Source organism: Acinonyx jubatus, chromosome D2, assembly GCF_027475565.1.
Source record: "Acinonyx jubatus isolate Ajub_Pintada_27869175 chromosome D2, VMU_Ajub_asm_v1.0, whole genome shotgun sequence".
Taxonomy (NCBI): domain Eukaryota; kingdom Metazoa; phylum Chordata; class Mammalia; order Carnivora; family Felidae; genus Acinonyx; species Acinonyx jubatus.
The window spans coordinates 31,444,070-31,459,748 of record NC_069393.1 but is presented as its reverse complement, the minus strand read 5'-3'; the positions used below and the strand labels follow the sequence as shown (position 1 = coordinate 31,459,748).

The 15,679-nt window shown below is 58.0% G+C and overlaps 1 protein-coding gene across 5 annotated transcripts in view; it reads right to left on the bottom strand.

The window, feature by feature from the left end:
* CDH23 (cadherin related 23) overlaps window positions 1-15,679 on the bottom strand; it is a 415,090-nt gene that overhangs the window by 68,359 nt on the left and 331,052 nt on the right. For all 5 annotated transcript variants that reach the window (XM_053207271.1, XM_053207272.1, XM_053207269.1 and 2 more), the window contains exons 30-36: window positions 11,872-12,007; window positions 9,920-10,308; window positions 8,725-8,826; window positions 4,416-4,565; window positions 3,233-3,361; window positions 2,185-2,313; window positions 1,204-1,431 (exon numbers count right to left, since the gene is read on the bottom strand). In XM_053207271.1, the coding sequence (XP_053063246.1) occupies window positions 1,204-1,431; window positions 2,185-2,313; window positions 3,233-3,361; window positions 4,416-4,565; window positions 8,725-8,826; window positions 9,920-10,308; window positions 11,872-12,007 (1,263 nt within the window). The remainder of the gene's footprint in view (window positions 1-1,203; window positions 1,432-2,184; window positions 2,314-3,232; window positions 3,362-4,415; window positions 4,566-8,724; window positions 8,827-9,919; window positions 10,309-11,871; window positions 12,008-15,679) is intronic.

Sequence of the window (15,679 nt, the reverse complement as noted above, 5' to 3'; positions counted from 1 at the left end):
AAGGGCAGAGAGAAGAGGGAGACACAGCATCCGAAGCAGGCTCCAGGCTCTAAGCCGTCAGCACAGAGCCCGACGCGGGGCTCGAACCCTCAAACCATGAGATCATGACCTGAGCCGAAGCCGGACGCTTAACTGACTGAGCCACCAGGCACCCTATCTTCTGGACCCCTTTCCAGGTCCACATGAACAAGCACGGGCTAGCCTTCTGGAAGACGAGAGACAGGTGGCCCTGTCACCCCAGCTGATAGGCGTCCAATGTCACCCCTAAAATCACAGCCGTCCGATGACACACAGCTGCCACACAACACATGTGGGAGCCCAGCTGAACCAGGTCTAAATTGCCAGCTTGTAGAACTGCGCTAAATCGGCAGTTGTATTCCATCCCTCTGGTCTGGTTGGCCGCGTGGCCTTCCCGCAGCCATACATCCTCCACAGGGTTTACCACGCACTTCCAGAGACACGAGCTAATTCAATTCCCCAGACACCACCTAAGCGGAGACATCATCTCCCTTTGCAGATGATGAGACCAACGTTCCGGGATGTTCTGACTTGCCAGCACTCGTGCAGCCAGCTCACAGGGCCAAGTCTTCCACTCTCAATGTGCACATGGCTCCCACTCCGGCCCATCACCCCCCCCCCCCCCCACCCCCCGCCCCGGACCATCTCGCCGTCCGGCCCCACGGGGCCCACCTCCTTCTCTAACCTTGCAAACTCTGCACACTGCCTTGGGCAGAGGCTCTGCCCATTCAAGTACCACACTGGACCAAGAGCATCAGTCTCTTCCAACCCAGATGTATCGTGATGGCATGTCACAGCAGCATGACAGAGGGGAAGAGAGTACCTCTTCCTGCCTGGCACAGGGTATGGGTTAATGCAGCCTCACAGGTACACGGCTTGGCGGGTGGAGTGGGGGCTGCCCAGGCCCCAAGGCACAGGCTCAATCTGTACGACCCCAGAGAAGTGCTCTGTTGGAGCAGAGAGGACCGCACAGAGGCTCTGAGTGGCTACGGATGCAGGTGAACCAGCACGCGCGGGCCCGCCATAGACACTTCTAGGCTGGCCACCTAACGGCACGATAAAGGAGCTGTCGAGGATTTACCCACCGTAGGAATTCCGGTCCCACACGTCCTGTTCCCCCCTGCACAGAAGGCGCAGCTGCCCCCTACGCCCCCTCCCCTGCCCGCAGCCGCTGCCGTTACTCACCGACAGGGTGGGGGTGCCTTCGTCCTCCACAGTGACCGCCAGGTGGTAAAAGCCCTGGCGCTCGCGGTCGGGCGGGGCGGGCCGCGTAGCGATCTCGCCACTGATCCGGTCCATGCGGAAGGTCATGTCCTCATTGCCCTCAGTGATGTAGTAGGACAGGACGCTGTTGATCCCGATGTCACGGTCGGTGGCTCTCACCTGGACCACAGCAGTACCCCCGCCCACGTTCTGTGGGGAGAGCAGGGGAAAGAGGTCATTCTGGATTCGAAGCCCCCGGGGGCAAAGGGTAGCGCCTGCTTCTGGGAGCCTGAGGGCTCCACCTGGGCCTTCAGAAAGTTTTGCTCTACCGGGGAGCACCGATGAAGAGCATAAAGATGATGGTGGCGAACTTCCTGTGGGCACCCACTGCATGCGGGGCTGCCTTAATTCACTGATTCTTCTCCATAACTCTCTGAGTGAGGTATGAGTCATCCCCATTTACAGATGAGAAAACCGAGGCACGGAGAAAGAACGTATGCAGGTCACACAGAGCCTGTCAGTGGCAGAGCCGGGGTCTGACTCACGGGAGCCTGGCCTGAGACCTGGCCTTCAAACCCCTACACCGTCTTGCTTTCATTGACATCTAATCTGGCACGTTACCCAGCAATGCTGAGGCAAGAGTTTCCCCGAGTGGCTCAGTCTTGCGACTGAACGATAAATGTGTCGTCTCGTTTAAGAGCAGCTCTCCCGGGACAGATCTCTCAGTGCCCTGTCGGCGGTGAGAGGCCACTCTCTTCTTTCTCTCTCCTCTGGTCCCTTCTTCATGCCTCCCACAAAAGGATACTGTGTTCCAGGAGCTGGCATTAGGGCTGGAATTGTGGGTGAGCGAGCCACGCCCCCACCCACGAGATCCGAGAGACTAGTGGGCCAGGCAGACATTTAAACGGGTGCTTCACGGTCACTCACACCCACTGTCCACCCTGGGTGGCCAGCCGCCCTCACCTCGTTCACGCTGACATTGTACCCCAAAGGGCTCTCAATCACGGGAGGGTTGTCATTGACATCCAGGATGGTCACCTGCAGGATGTGGTCCTTCTTCCGTGGAGGGGTGCCACGGTCGGATGCTACGACCTGGAGGAGGGAGGTGACTGGATTCAGGGCCAAAGGTAGGGGAAGGATCAGGATCATGGAGTCTTAAAGGGCAGTCTGCCTGGTGGGGAGGACTGGGAGGGCTGAGAGATTCACTGGTCCATCCCTGTCCCTGGGTGGCCTGCCAGCTCTGGGTTCTCCCCAGGATTTTGCCTTCGCCCCATGCTGCAAACAACCCTTGCCTAATTATTATCTGGCTTGGGACCGTCATTTGGAATCTGATTCTGATGTGCCTAGGCTTTCCCTCCTGATCCTACCTCTGGCTTTATTCTGGGCTGTGCCAGACCCTGACCATGACCTGGGCCTGTGACCCAGGGATCCTGCCTTTAGCTTCAAATACCTCTGTTCTATGCACTCATGTGAAGTCTAGCAAATAGCCTCCTATAATCATTTCCAATGAGCTGGAGTTCTCCCCATAGCCCGAGCCTATCCCTGGGAGCCTAGATGCTTCCTGGATGCCTCTGGGGCAGCAGAAAGGGCTCTCCAGGCTCAGACCCCTGCAGAAATACACCCGTGGGGTCCCCAGACTCCCCAGGAAACATGCCAGTCACAACAATTCAGCAATAATGGTGGCTTTGGTGAGTCCTCACAGCTGCACTTTTTCTCACCTGAGCAGAGACAGACCAGGGTTTTTTTTTTCCTGCCCGTCACACAAGAGGGGACACCAAGGCGCTGAGAGAGTAAACAACTTGCCCAAAGTCCTGTTGTGTGTGGGAGAGTCGGGGCTCTTTGGGCTCTGCCAGGCTCTCTCTCCTGGTTCTTATGGCGGGGACGGACACCTGTGTAGCTGCCTGCTCTGGGTCCGCTGGGGACTAGCGACACGGGGAAGCTGACCGCCAGGGTGTGCCGACCTCTCTTCTGGATGGTCAACAGAGACGCCGGGGAGGGGGGCGGTCCCTACCTTGAGGATGTAGTGGTCTAGTTGTTCTCTGTCCAGGGGCCTGGCCACGAACACTTCGCCAATGGAGTCATTGGTGGTGACGATGTCAAAGGCCCCAGCGATGTTGCCAGAGGCCAGGGAGAAGACCACCTGCCAGGGAGGACGAAGGGTGAGGGTGAGGACAGGCTGTTAGGTCAGGCCAAGGGTCCCTCCCCAGCCCTCTGCTCAGTAAAGGCATTTTAAAAAGAGATGTGGTTATGCCCTTCAAAATGTGTGTGGCAGGCCCACTGAGGCAGCGTGAGGCCTGTGGCAGGTTCCTGGGCGGGGGGGGGGGGGGGGGGATGTCAACATATTGGCCTAGGGGCCAGAGGGGTGGGTGTGAGTCCCACTGCACGGATGTCTCCCAGGACAGGAGTGGGGAAATACCGACACTTCTGGAGACTGTCAGAAGCAGGCATGAGCCCTAGTGTGTGAGAGGAGTTCCATCTGGCCCTCACAACAACGGTCAGAGGGAGATGTTCTTCAGGTTGCAGTCAGGAGGCTCAGAAACACAGAACGGCTGGCCATGATCACACGGCTCGCAAACGCCCAAGAGAGCGAAGATTCGAACGCCTGCGCTTCTGACCCCAAAGCCAGCCCCGCAGAGGTGTGCAAGCCATTTGTAAACGGCGGGAAGCTCCCCAAACGTACCACCCAATTCACAGGGCAGATTAAAGCCACGGAAAGACTGATATGCTCTATTGCCCCTCCTCCTTGTGCTCTGGGGTGGCCGGAGCTAGAGTGCGTGTGGAGGGGGCATTTCCTGCTGTGGGACGGAACCCCACGCCCCACCTGGCCAAAGCAGGAGGGAGGAGGGGGCACGTCCTCTCTGAGACCTGGGGCCACACTGGGAGGGCTGGTCTGGGGCCTGGCACACGGGTGTGGATAAGGGGAGGCAGGAGTCACCGGGAGAGAGAAACCCTCGTGCTTTCAGCCTGCCATGGAGGGCTGAGCTGTGGCCGGCCTTCGGGCTCTGTGTTCACCGGATCCGGGCAGGGCCAACAGCCTGCACAGCGCTGCCTCCTTTCCTTGACCGTGGACTCGGGTTGAGGGCAGGGCAGCGCTGCCCGGGGCTGGGCAGAACCTGAATGACTCTCCTCGAGCTGAGAGGCTGCAGAAGCCTCCTACTGGCAGGCAAGATCCTGGTATTTTACGTGGCGCCCACCTGCCCATTGCTGCCAGCGTCGGGGTCCCGGGCCTTGACGGTGGCCACACGCTGGCCCACGGGGCAGTCCTCAGGCACGCTGACTGCTGAGTCGGAGGTGAAGTCAAACCGGGGACTGTTGTCATTCTCGTCCAGCACCGTGATGTAGACCTGTGGGGAAGGTAGCCAGAGACCTAGCCCCTCCTTCCCCTTCCCGGTTCCAAACGCCAGGCTCCCACCGTGGGTCCGGTGGGGACCAGACCTCTGATGATTCCGGAATGGCAGGTAGCGCTGAGAGCCTGCCTGGGCCAGTCTGGACTTTCCACGGGGGTCTCGAGCACATTTTTCCCAGCGGTATGATGGGAGAGGGCTGTACGTACCGCTGTGCTGGGGCCAGGACAGCAAGGAAGGGTGTGGGGGACTCAGAGCTAGAAGGCGTGGGCCTTGGCTGAAGGGGGCAGAGGCTACTCAGGAAAAAAATCCATGAGGAATGCCAGCTTGGCGTTGGTAGGGCTTCCTGTTTTTCAAGAGGAACTAGGAACCCACATTTTTATGAGGAATTCGGTGGTGATTAATAAAAACTAAAGGAAACACTTATGTGCAGGCTGGCCAAAACACATCTGGCCGCCAGAGACTGCCCGAAGGCCCCTTCTCTTGTGCATCTGGGTCAGAGGGAAGGAAATAGGGCTTAGGCACAGGAGGGGGCCGTGAGGTAGCTTGGGGGCCCCAGTGGGGACAGGAGAGGAATTTCCAACTGTCAGATGAAACATGGGAACGTGCAAATTGCAGACAAAGAGCATGCTGTTTTGTGTCTGCAGCTCCTAGCTCTCAGACGGACAGCCACACCGCTTCTTAGGTTCACCGACGTGAGGGTTCAGGTAGGGCGTGAGGAGGCTCAGGTTTTAGGGATCCCAGGCCAGGCTTCCTCCCACTGCCCTGCTCCAGGCCCAGACCTCTCCTTCCCTGGGCCTGGGGTTAAGGGGCTCCCAGGCCTGCCTGCCTACCCCCCGTGTATATAGGCCCCCACAGGGAGCCTGTGGAGCCCCCGCTCCCACAGAGGAGATCACCGCATCCTCCCTGCCCGTCAGGTCTTCCTTCTTTCCATCCTAGCCACGCCTCCGTACCTTTAGGCAGCTGTCACAGCCGCCAGGCAACAAGCCCAGGCTTAGTGACAGCACCAACTCCACCATTTACTGGCTGTGTGGCTTTGGAAAAAATTATTCAACCTCTCTGATCTTCCATTTCCTCAACTGAAAGTAGGAACAAAAACACATACAGCACCGGGAGGCTTTGGGGAATGGAGGAGCGAACAAGAAGTCGAGGGGTGGGACAAGGTGGTCCCCGTCCCGTGCCCTGCCTGGCAGACACACGTGATCTCACTTGCCAAGGCTTTGCCCATCCGTCATGATTTTGGTCAGGGAGTTCTGTGAAGTCCCAGAGCCCCAGTCTGCTCACCTGTGAAATGGGTACAATAATGCCCACCATGCTGTCAGGGCAGAACCAGACAAGGCTTCTGTGCCCTGATTCCTCCCAAACTCTCTGGCCGGGGTCAAGGCCTGCTTTAGGCTTCCTGTGCTCCCTTTCACCATAGGGCCTTTGCATATGCTATTCCCTCTGCCTTCACACTCTTCCTTCTTGGCTGGGTAAATGTCTGTCTATGCTTTCTGTGGATCTCAGCTTGAGTCATTTCCTCAAGGAAGCCCTCCTCAATTTCCTTGGCATCTTATTACACATTTTCCTGTAGCATACATTTATTGGTGTGATTATTGATTTATTAACGTTTGTTTATTTTTTTTGGGGGGGGGGCTCCCAAAGCGGGCTCCACGCTAACAGCAGAGTCCGACGTGGGGCTCGAACTTAAGAACCGTGAGATCATGACCTGAGCCGAAGTTAGAGGCTCAACCGACTGAGTCACGCGAGTGCCCCTACTGGTGTGATAACTTAATCAATATTCCTCTCCTCTCCCACTGTATCTTATGTTTGTGAAGACAGAGGCTGTGTCTGATTTTGGTTTCCTGTTGTACCCTGAGCCCAGCCCACAGCCTGGCACACAGTAAGTGCTTCCTCTAGGATCACCACTGGGATGTTCTTTGTGAGGTGCTCCCAGCATGGGGAGTCAGCCTCAGTGGGTGAGAACAGAGGGCAGGGGCCAAGGTTTACAGCATTAGATCTGGGTCTGTGTTCCTGCCCAGGGCCTCACGATCTATATCTGCTTCCCCTGGTCCCAAAGGCCTGATGGTGTTACTCAAGAGCCTGCCCCAGTCTGTCCCTTCCTGCTGCCTCCCCGCCCCTCCCAGGGCCCACGGGGGCTGCTGGGGTCAGGGAGGTGTCAGGTGTAGGTGAGCTGTGGTTTGGGGGTTCCGGCCTTGCAGAGGAAATGGTGCCATCTTTAAAAGGCCCTTCAGCCTGCCTCCACCCTAGCACCTCCGACAGTGCTTGGGCCGACAGAGCAGGTGTATCTGGCACAGTGGCCCCTGGAGCCTGAGAGGAAGCCAGGGCAGAAGCAAAAGGCCATAGGTCCTACTTCCTAGAAGAGGGTGAAGTGACTGGAACTCCAGGGGCCTGCACAGAAGTGCACGTTCTGAAATGCCCTTGCCAGCCCAGCCCATGCAGAGGAAGAAGGGCTTCCGCAGCCTTGGTGGGGAGGGTCCTAACCATCCTGCTGCTTCTCAGGCTCCACCTGGCCTCGGCTCCCAGACTCCCCACACTACGATGGGTGAGCTGCAAATGGGCCCAAGCTGCAGATGAGGCTGCCAAGGCCCAGTGAGAGGGCCCCACGGAACCCGAGTCTCAGCTCCTCTGGCTGGGGTGGCCAGGAGCCTGAGCTGGGAGGTACAGGACACAGGGCACCTGCCTAGTGTCCCCCACTGAGGGTTCTGCTCACCGGCTGCCCTCTGGGACTCCTAGTGGGCCAAGGGGAGCTATGTGGCTCCCGGCTGCTCATGGCCTCACTACCCCTAGGCTGGCCCCGTGGATGGCGGGGGCTTTGGGGTACCCTCAAGCCCCCGCCAGGGCCATTGGAACTGAGTACCTGCAGGGGGCAGTGGCGCAGAGAACCCCAAGCAAGCGCATTTGGCTCTTAGCCTGGACAATAGGTTGATTTCTATCCCTCTAGGCTAATGTGATAGGGACTGGGTGGGGAGTGAAAATGTGGTTGTAACCAAGACTGCTGCTGAGCTGGCTGCCCCATGTGACCTACAGACGGCCTGCCCGGACTGGCTGGGACCCAAGCCGAATCAATTGTCAATGTTCTCATCGTCACTGCAGGATGCCACCCCGGGGCCCGCCCCCGTTTCAGCCCCGAGCCTCCCAGCCTGAGGTCCCTTGCCTGCCTCTCCCACCCTCCTAGGAACCTTGCCTGACACCTGTGACCTCGGCAGTCATGCTCCTCAAAGCGCTCTGAGCATGTGGTCTCTGCCCTCGAGCCCTTCGAGTCCTCGAGGGCAGTGACTCACCCTGTGCCCATGGCTGCCCTTGTCTAGGACCCCTCAGGCCCTGGCACTGTGTGTCCCAGCTCACGCGCACAGTAATAGAATGCGCTCCTTCCCCCAACCCCCGAGAGAGGGCGAGGTTCCTCTTTACCGATGCCACTCCCATCATATGCTCCTTGGGTCTTGGCGTCTAGTTTACAAAGGGCTTCTTATCCGTCACCGCCCGCCAGCGTCAGGGCTGCTGGCACCATCCTCATTTTAGACCCAAGGAGGGGAAGCACAGAGAAGTGGAGCGACTTGCCCGTGTCACCCAGCCAGTGAGGAGCAGAGCTGGGGCGAAGCCTCAGCGTTCCTTCCATCGTGTGTTCCACCTGCGGCGCGCTAGGGTCCCCGCCCCGGGCCCCGAGGGCTGGCAGGAAGGGCAGAGCCGGAGATGGGGAATGTGCCCGAGAGGGGCTGGGCAGGAACCTGCTGCAGGCCTGTCCCTGTGCCTGTCTCCAGCGGAGGCAGGAAGGTGCAGGGCTACATGGGGACCGAACCGGCAACGGCCACAGCCAACACACAGGGGGGAGCCCCGGTCCACAGGCCACTCACCTTCTGTAGGCAGGGCCGGCGGGAAGCCCCGGGAGAGAAGAGGCAAGGGTGCGAACAGTTAGCAGTCTGCAGTGCTTCCAGCACGCGCCAACGCCCCCCGCACCGCACCCCTCCCTCCGGCTCTCTGTCTGTGGTCTCTGGGCCGCCCGGGGAGGTGTGGCACGACCGACCGGCCACAGCGGTCAAAAGCCTCACCCATTTGTGGCCTGGCCCGTGCGTGGGGTGGCTGGTGGAGATGCAGGCTTTGGGGTGCCTTGGGGGCAGTGAGCTATACCTGTGGGGCTCTCACCCGGGGACCCACTCACCACGGTGGAGTCCGCCTTGGGGCCGCCGTCATCTGCCACCACCGTCAGGGTGTAGAAGTCGCCTTTTTCCCGGTCCACCAGGCCCTTGACTGTGATCACACCCTGTGGGGAGGGGGCCAGACGGGTGAGTGACACCGTCCTACCCACCGGGCGGAGGCCACCCCGCCCCCAAGCAGCCCCGCGCTCCGGTCAAACCAGAGTCCTCGCTACTCCCAAACCTTCTGCCTACTTCCCCACTTCCTTGTCGCTCCCTCTGCCCGGCAGAACCTCCCCGTGAAGCTCCGTCGGCCCAAACCCTACTTCTTTCTCAGATCTCACTCAGATGCCACCTCTGCCGGCTTCCCCAGCCAGGTAAGATCCCTCTCGCTCGGGCCTCAGGCAGCAACATCACACCCGCGTTGTAGTTCTCTTTACATCTTCCCTTGCGGTGCCCTGATGTGCACCCTTGATTACGCCTGCTTCTCCTCTCAGTCTCAGGACTCTTTGAAGGCTGGGAATGCTTGTTCATCTTTGTGAACCCAGTATTCCCTAGGATAAGGCCCGTACACTGTGCACTTGCCTATTTTTAAAATTTTTTTTAATGTTTATTTATTATTGAGAGAGAGAGCATGAGCAGGGGAGGGGCAGAGAGAGGGGGAGACACAGAATCCGAAGCAGGCTCCAGGCTCCGAGCCGTCAGCACAGAGCCCGACGTGGGGCTCGAACTCACAAACTACAAGATCATGACCTGAGCCGAAGTCGGTCGCTCAACCAACTGGGCCACCCTGGCGCCCCTACGCTTGCCTATTTTCAAAGAGCGGAGGCCGAGAAAAGACACGTTAAAGCAAAGATGGAAGAGTAAGATCCAGACGGTAGATGAGAGACTGGCTGCTACCGAGCTAAGACTAGCTACTGTGATGAAGCACATTATATCTGAGCTTCCTAACAGCCAAGGTAAAAAGAGAAATGTGATGACTTACCTAGCTGTCGTTGTCTGGTAACAAGAAGGTTACCGGGTTGCCTACGTATAAACTTTACCTTACCCCTGAATATGGAGAGGAATGTTTCCTAGGGATATTTATCTCAAAGACACTTTATGACGAAGAGGAGAGTGCCATGCATATTGAAGGAGCTCAATAAATGTTGGTTAGCTGCAAAAGGATTGAGCTTCCTGCCCCTTAGAGCCCTTGCTGTGCCTGCTCCCAGTCTCCCTCACCGTGACGGAATCTATCTTGAAGAGGGCTTTGGCCTGGGTGCTGGTATAGGCGTCGAAGCGGTAGGTGATCTGATTGAGGTTGTCAATGGAGTAGGCCTGGACCCGCACAATCTCGGTGCCCAGGGCCAGGTTCTCCAAGATGGCAGCCTCGTAGGAGGCATTGGAGAACTGGACAGCCTCGTCCAGCTCGTTGAGCAGAGTGATGTAGACGCTGCAGAAGCCCTGGTTGAAGGGGGGTGCCTGGTCGGTGGCAGACACGTTCATTAGGTAGCTGGTTTTGGTCTCATAGTCCAGGTAATCCACGGTGATGATAAGCCCCGTGCTCTCGTCAATCTCAAACTTCCCCTCCGCGCCGGACAGAATGCGGTAATTCACCAGGCCACCATCCCCTGTGGGAACAGCCAAGAGGTTGTGCTGTCCCAGACCGGTGTGGGGCTGCCCTGGGGCTTCCCAAGGTGCCGCCAGCACACCTGCTGCTGACCCTGAGGGACACAGGGTGAGGGGCCTTGGCCGGCCTGCCCGGTGTGCACTGTCCCTCACCCCTGTGGGCTGGGTTGTCCCAGGAGCAGCGGCAGAGGAGGGGGTCAAGGTCTGTGTGGACAGCAAGGCCCAGCACACACAACCCCTCTGGGGCTTGGCTTTGGCATGAGAGAGGCACTGGTGGGATTTGGTTCTGCTTCTGGAGCCTCCAAATTCAAGTTCAGGTATCTCCCTTGGGTATTTGGACATTAGGGATCTCTTGTAGGGGGAACTTTCATCTACAAAGTGTCAGACAGGGGCAGCATCCTCAGAAGTGACCGACACTCCATGTGGCCCCTCCAGCCAAAGGGTTCTAGTAACAGGGATACCTCCCCCCCCTCCTCCTCACTCCTCTACCTCAAACCCTCGGCCTCAGCGCGCTCTTCAACAGGAGTTCGAGTTGGGATTCCTCAGCTGAAGTCCACAGGCATTGAAAGGAATGGCCATAAAACCACTCAGGAAATCTCAGACTTCCTTGAAAGCATTTGCAAAGCTCGGGGTGGATATACATCTTTCTGGGATTTTTCTAGGGAGGGATGCACAGCTCTCACTAATTTCTCAAAAGGATTCCTGACCCAGAAAAGGCCACAAAGCAGTGGGCAACGGTGACGTGTGGGGTCTGACTCGTACGAAAGTGTCATATAAGGAATGGCAACCGACCTGAGAGTTTTCAGGCCTATTGCTCCCGCCACCCCATCCTGTGCCCCAGTGGGGCTGAGGGTGCGGAGAGGGGCTGACATGAGGCAACGCTGGGGGGCTGGGAAGCTGGGAGCAGCTCAGGGAGCCTCTCCAGGGGGGCAGTGGACCCCTAGGAAAGAGTCCCACTCTGGCTGCCTCCCTGGCTGGGGGTAGAGGCCCACATAGCTGGGCCCCATGAAGAGGGCCATAGTGACCTGGCCCCATTCTCCTTTGTTGTGCACTGCCACCTGGGGCCCTCTCTGGCGCTCAGGGTCCTTGGCGAGGTCTCGACTGCCTTCAGAGCATTGCAGAACCCTGCCCTTTGTGGAGCAAGTGTGTGTCAGGCCCTGAGCTAGGCCTGTAGGACACGGAGCCGCTTCTGACTGAAGCAGCAGGCTTCAGCCAGCTGTGTGACAAGTCCTTTACCTCCCCCAACACTGCCCGGCCCCTGGCCAAAGGCTAGCCAGGAGCTGCGGGTCCCCCAGTGAGAAACCTAGACTTTCCAAGCTTGGGACCTACCCTCTCTCCATCTGGAGACTGGGACAACTCCCTGACTTCAGTCCTTCTAGGCCCGTGCATCTGGTGGGGATGCTACCAGGACTGTTCCCGAAGCCCCTCCCCAGCTTGGGAGCTGCTGGATGGGGGAGCCTGAGCCATCCCAAGGAAGACAGGCTCCGCAGGAGCAGGAGGGATGAGCTGGGGGGGGGGGGTCACTCTAGGGAGCCGGACTCCCCTGTTTCCCCAGCCGGCCTCACCAGTGTCTCGATCTGTGGCTCGGACGACGATGACCGATGTGCCGATACCCGCGGTCTCTCGAAGCCCCAGGCGGCTGTACTGCTGCTGTGTGAACACGGGGGCCTCGTCATTGACATCCTCCACGTACACTATCACCTGTAGGAGCCAGACCGGGGGTAGAAGGTCAAGGTTGGGTGGAGACCTGAGAAGTCCAGGGCTGGGCCCACCTGGGCCTGCATGTGTGGCCACTGCTCTCCTGGGCCAGCGGTGAGCTCTCTATGGAAGGCCTGGGGCTATTTGGTTGGTCACACGTCCCCCGACCTTGCACGGTGCCGGGCATGGGGCAGGTGCTCAAACATCATTTTATCGTTCTCTTGGTTCCGCCACTAACCCTGTGGGAACCCGTGACTCTTTGTGGCCGTCAAGTTTCTCAGCTATGACACAGTAACGTATCAGCGTCATGATTCATGCTCTGAGCCATTTCTAGGGTTGCTATGAAGACAAAACCAGCCAGGCCTTGCAAAAGTACTTAAAAAGTTGAAAGTGACCCCATTCAAACATCAGCAGAGGACGCTGGTGCTCAGACCCCTGTGGATGCTCAGGCACCTTCTCTGAATGCTCTTGCTGTCTGCAGCCAGGAACCGTGGCTCTCTTTGGGGGACTAACCCCAGCCCACCCAGGCTGCTGAACGCCAACACCCAGAGAGCCAGAAGTGCCTGGGAATTCTGTCCACCCCACCCCCCCACAACACACACACCAGGGGCGGTCCTTAGCCAGTGGCTGATGGGCGTGGAGTATAAACACTGGCTTCCTCAGCCCTGATTGGGTCCTTGGAGTGATTCTCTCCAGAGCTCTCTGTGGGACTGAGCCAAAGTTCCCACAGGGCGGCCCTTCCTTCCTGGTCCCATGCCCCTTTTGGCAAATTCTCCTGGGGATCCTTTCTCCTTATCACCTTCATAGCAACTCTTGTCTCAGGATTTGCTTCTGAGGATCCTGGCCAAGAAAGTGCCTATATCCGAACTGCAGAATTAGGCACAATTTTCATCACTGCTTAGGTGTACTTTCTAATTGCTCTTTAAAGAACATGTGTCTTTGCGGAACAGAAGGAAAACAGTTTAAGAGCTGTTAGTGGAGAGAGAGTCTGTGGCTAGAGATCAGGGTCATGGCTCTTCCTTTTGCCACACCACCTGCCCCTGCCCCTCACCTACACACAGGGGCATGGGGAGGGTCTGGCCCAGGATGGGCAGGACCAGGTCTGTGTCCAGAAGGAGCAGTGTGGTAGGGAAGGGGCGCGTGTCACAGAGCGCTGGTGCTTAAGGAGACACAGGGAGGCCCAGGGCCTTTGCCTCTTCTCCAAGATGGGGGGGGACCGCGGCCCAGGCAATGTGAGAGCACTAACATTGGGTTTCTGGTTCATCGCTGCCTTTGGGATTAGCCCTGGGTTCTTTAACTGTTATTATTAAATTTATTTTGAGAGAGAGAGAGGGAGAGAGAGAGAGGGAGAGAGAGAGGGGGGGAGAGAGAGAGAGGGAGAGAGAGGGAACGCCAGCATGAGAGAGCAGGAGCAGGGGAGAGGAAGAGAGAGAGAATCTCAAATAGGCTCTGCACTGTCAGTGCAGAGCCCAGCGCGGGGCTTCATGCCAAGAACCGTGAGATCACGACCCGGGCCGAAGCCAAGAGTTGGATGCTTAACTGAGTGAGCCACCCAGGCACCCCTACTCTGGCTTTTCTTCTGGGCTTAGCTGGAAAGTTGCTGAAGAAAGTGAAGGGGCTTCTGTTAGCACAAGCACAAACGGTGGCCTGACCAGTAGAGGACTTGGGGGCTGGCGGAGGCTGGTAGCAGACGTAGCGGGGCAGAGAGGCACATGCGGGCAAAGGTTTCTCTACTTCTCTGCTCTTGGGGTTCCTGAGCCCTGCTGTGTCATCACATTTTCATGTCCAGACGCCCAGAACCCACTATGCAAACTAAAGTGCCCGCCCCGGAGTGCAGCTGCTTACGAACTGGAACCTTCTAAGTCTGGCTTCACCAAGAACTTGGCTGGGAAGATGCTGGGTGGGGTGGGTGTGGGGGGAATTTGCATGGACGAATTTCGGGAACTCTCTTTCTGTAAACAGAAACTAACCATCCATCTTTCAAAACCGTCAGCCTTCCCCTTCCTGAGTCTGCTCGTCCAAATGGCCTTTCCTCCAAGGGTCGTGGGGACAAAACCAGGGCCAGTCTGCCAGTACGATAAAGAGGACGGAGGTGGCATGGAGCCTGGGTGTGGCCCGTTCTTCTATGAGGCTGTCTCCATACCTCTAGCCTCTTGTTGGTTTCAGCCTTGTTTTTAGCAGCAGAGACAGGAGGCAAAACGGTGTGGTTTACAAACCTGAGAGACACAGATGTACAGGAAACGCCCAGGTCTGCCAAGCTCTTGTGAGCGGGAGGGCTCAGCGACCGAACCACCAGGCTCCCTGGAGAACCAGCCCCACTGTCTGCCCAGTGCTGTGCCCTCCAACAGGGACAGGGGAGGAGATGTGTGCACAGGCGTGTGCAAAATCGCAGTGTGCATGTGAGGTCCCCGGTCTCTAGGGGGACTTTCTGTGCTCCCGGGCCCTGGTCTCTGAAGCGGGAACTGGAGAATAGAGTGGTGCCTAGGGGCCGTCTCCACTGCTGCTGGGCAAGTGAATCTGGGGCAAAGCTGGAGTCCCCACAATGTCTTCAGGGAAGCTCCCAGGTTTCCTGGGGCCCAGAGGTGTGGCGGCTGTGTCTTACAAGGGCTTTCAAGCCCCCGCCCTGGGTGCCGGCTCCTAAATTCCCACCTTAAAATGACTCGGGTTTTGGGCAGCGGTCTCTGTGCTCCGAAGGGCCTATATATAGGGCAGCACGGTGTAGTGCCTGAGAGCACAGACCTGCCTGGACGGCTGGGGCGTGAAGCCCAGCTCTACCCTTACTGCTATGGGACCCTAAGCATGTTGGCCAACCCCTCTTTGCCTCAGTCTACTCCTCTGTACAATGGGTATAACGACAATGCCTCCCTCGTAGGGCTGTTAGGAGGGTTAAAAGAGTTCAATGACAGGGGCGCCTGGGTGGCTCAGTCCATTAAGCGTCCTACTCTTGATTTTGGCTCAGGTCATGATCTCAAGTTCGTGAGATCGAGTCCTGTATCGGACTCTGTGCTGACAGGGCAGAGCCTGCTTGGGATTCTCTCTCTCTCTCTCTCTCTCTCTCTCTCTCTCTCTGCTCCTCCCCACCCTCCTCCTAAAAAAAAAAAAAAAACATTTAAAAAAGAAAGAGGAAAGAGTTCAAGGACAGAAAGCACTTAGAGTTCACATGAGGGTTTGCTCTTCCTCATGGCCCATGGGGAGAGGACAGAAAGGAGCGTGGCCAAGCAGGTGTGCTTCTCAGTGTCCCATCCCTGCGCTGACCGTCACAGCCTGGCTTCGATCTATATGCCCTGGGGCACTGCACACCATTTTGTCTACCAAGGTTGGTGGCTAAAGGAGGTTTGCAGTCACAATGCCGAGGCCGACAGGGGCAGGCCCTGGAGAGAGTACCCACCTGCTCCCGGGAGGGTGGGGAGTGAGGGGCCACAAGGGGGGCCGTGATCAGGAAGCCCAAAGTCCAGGGAGCCAACCCGAGCTACCCTGACATCAGTCACTCTGTGGCCTGAAGTCGGCTCCACAAATAGCAAGCCGTGACGCGAGTGCGCTAATCAGCACGCGAGCAAGCGATTCGCAGTCGTGCAGGTGAACGTGGCCGTGGGGGAATGCCCCGGAGCACGTGGTGCGACCGGCAGTCACCAGGGCGCTGGAATCATTCCAAGCAGCCCCAAGGTGTGAAAGCCC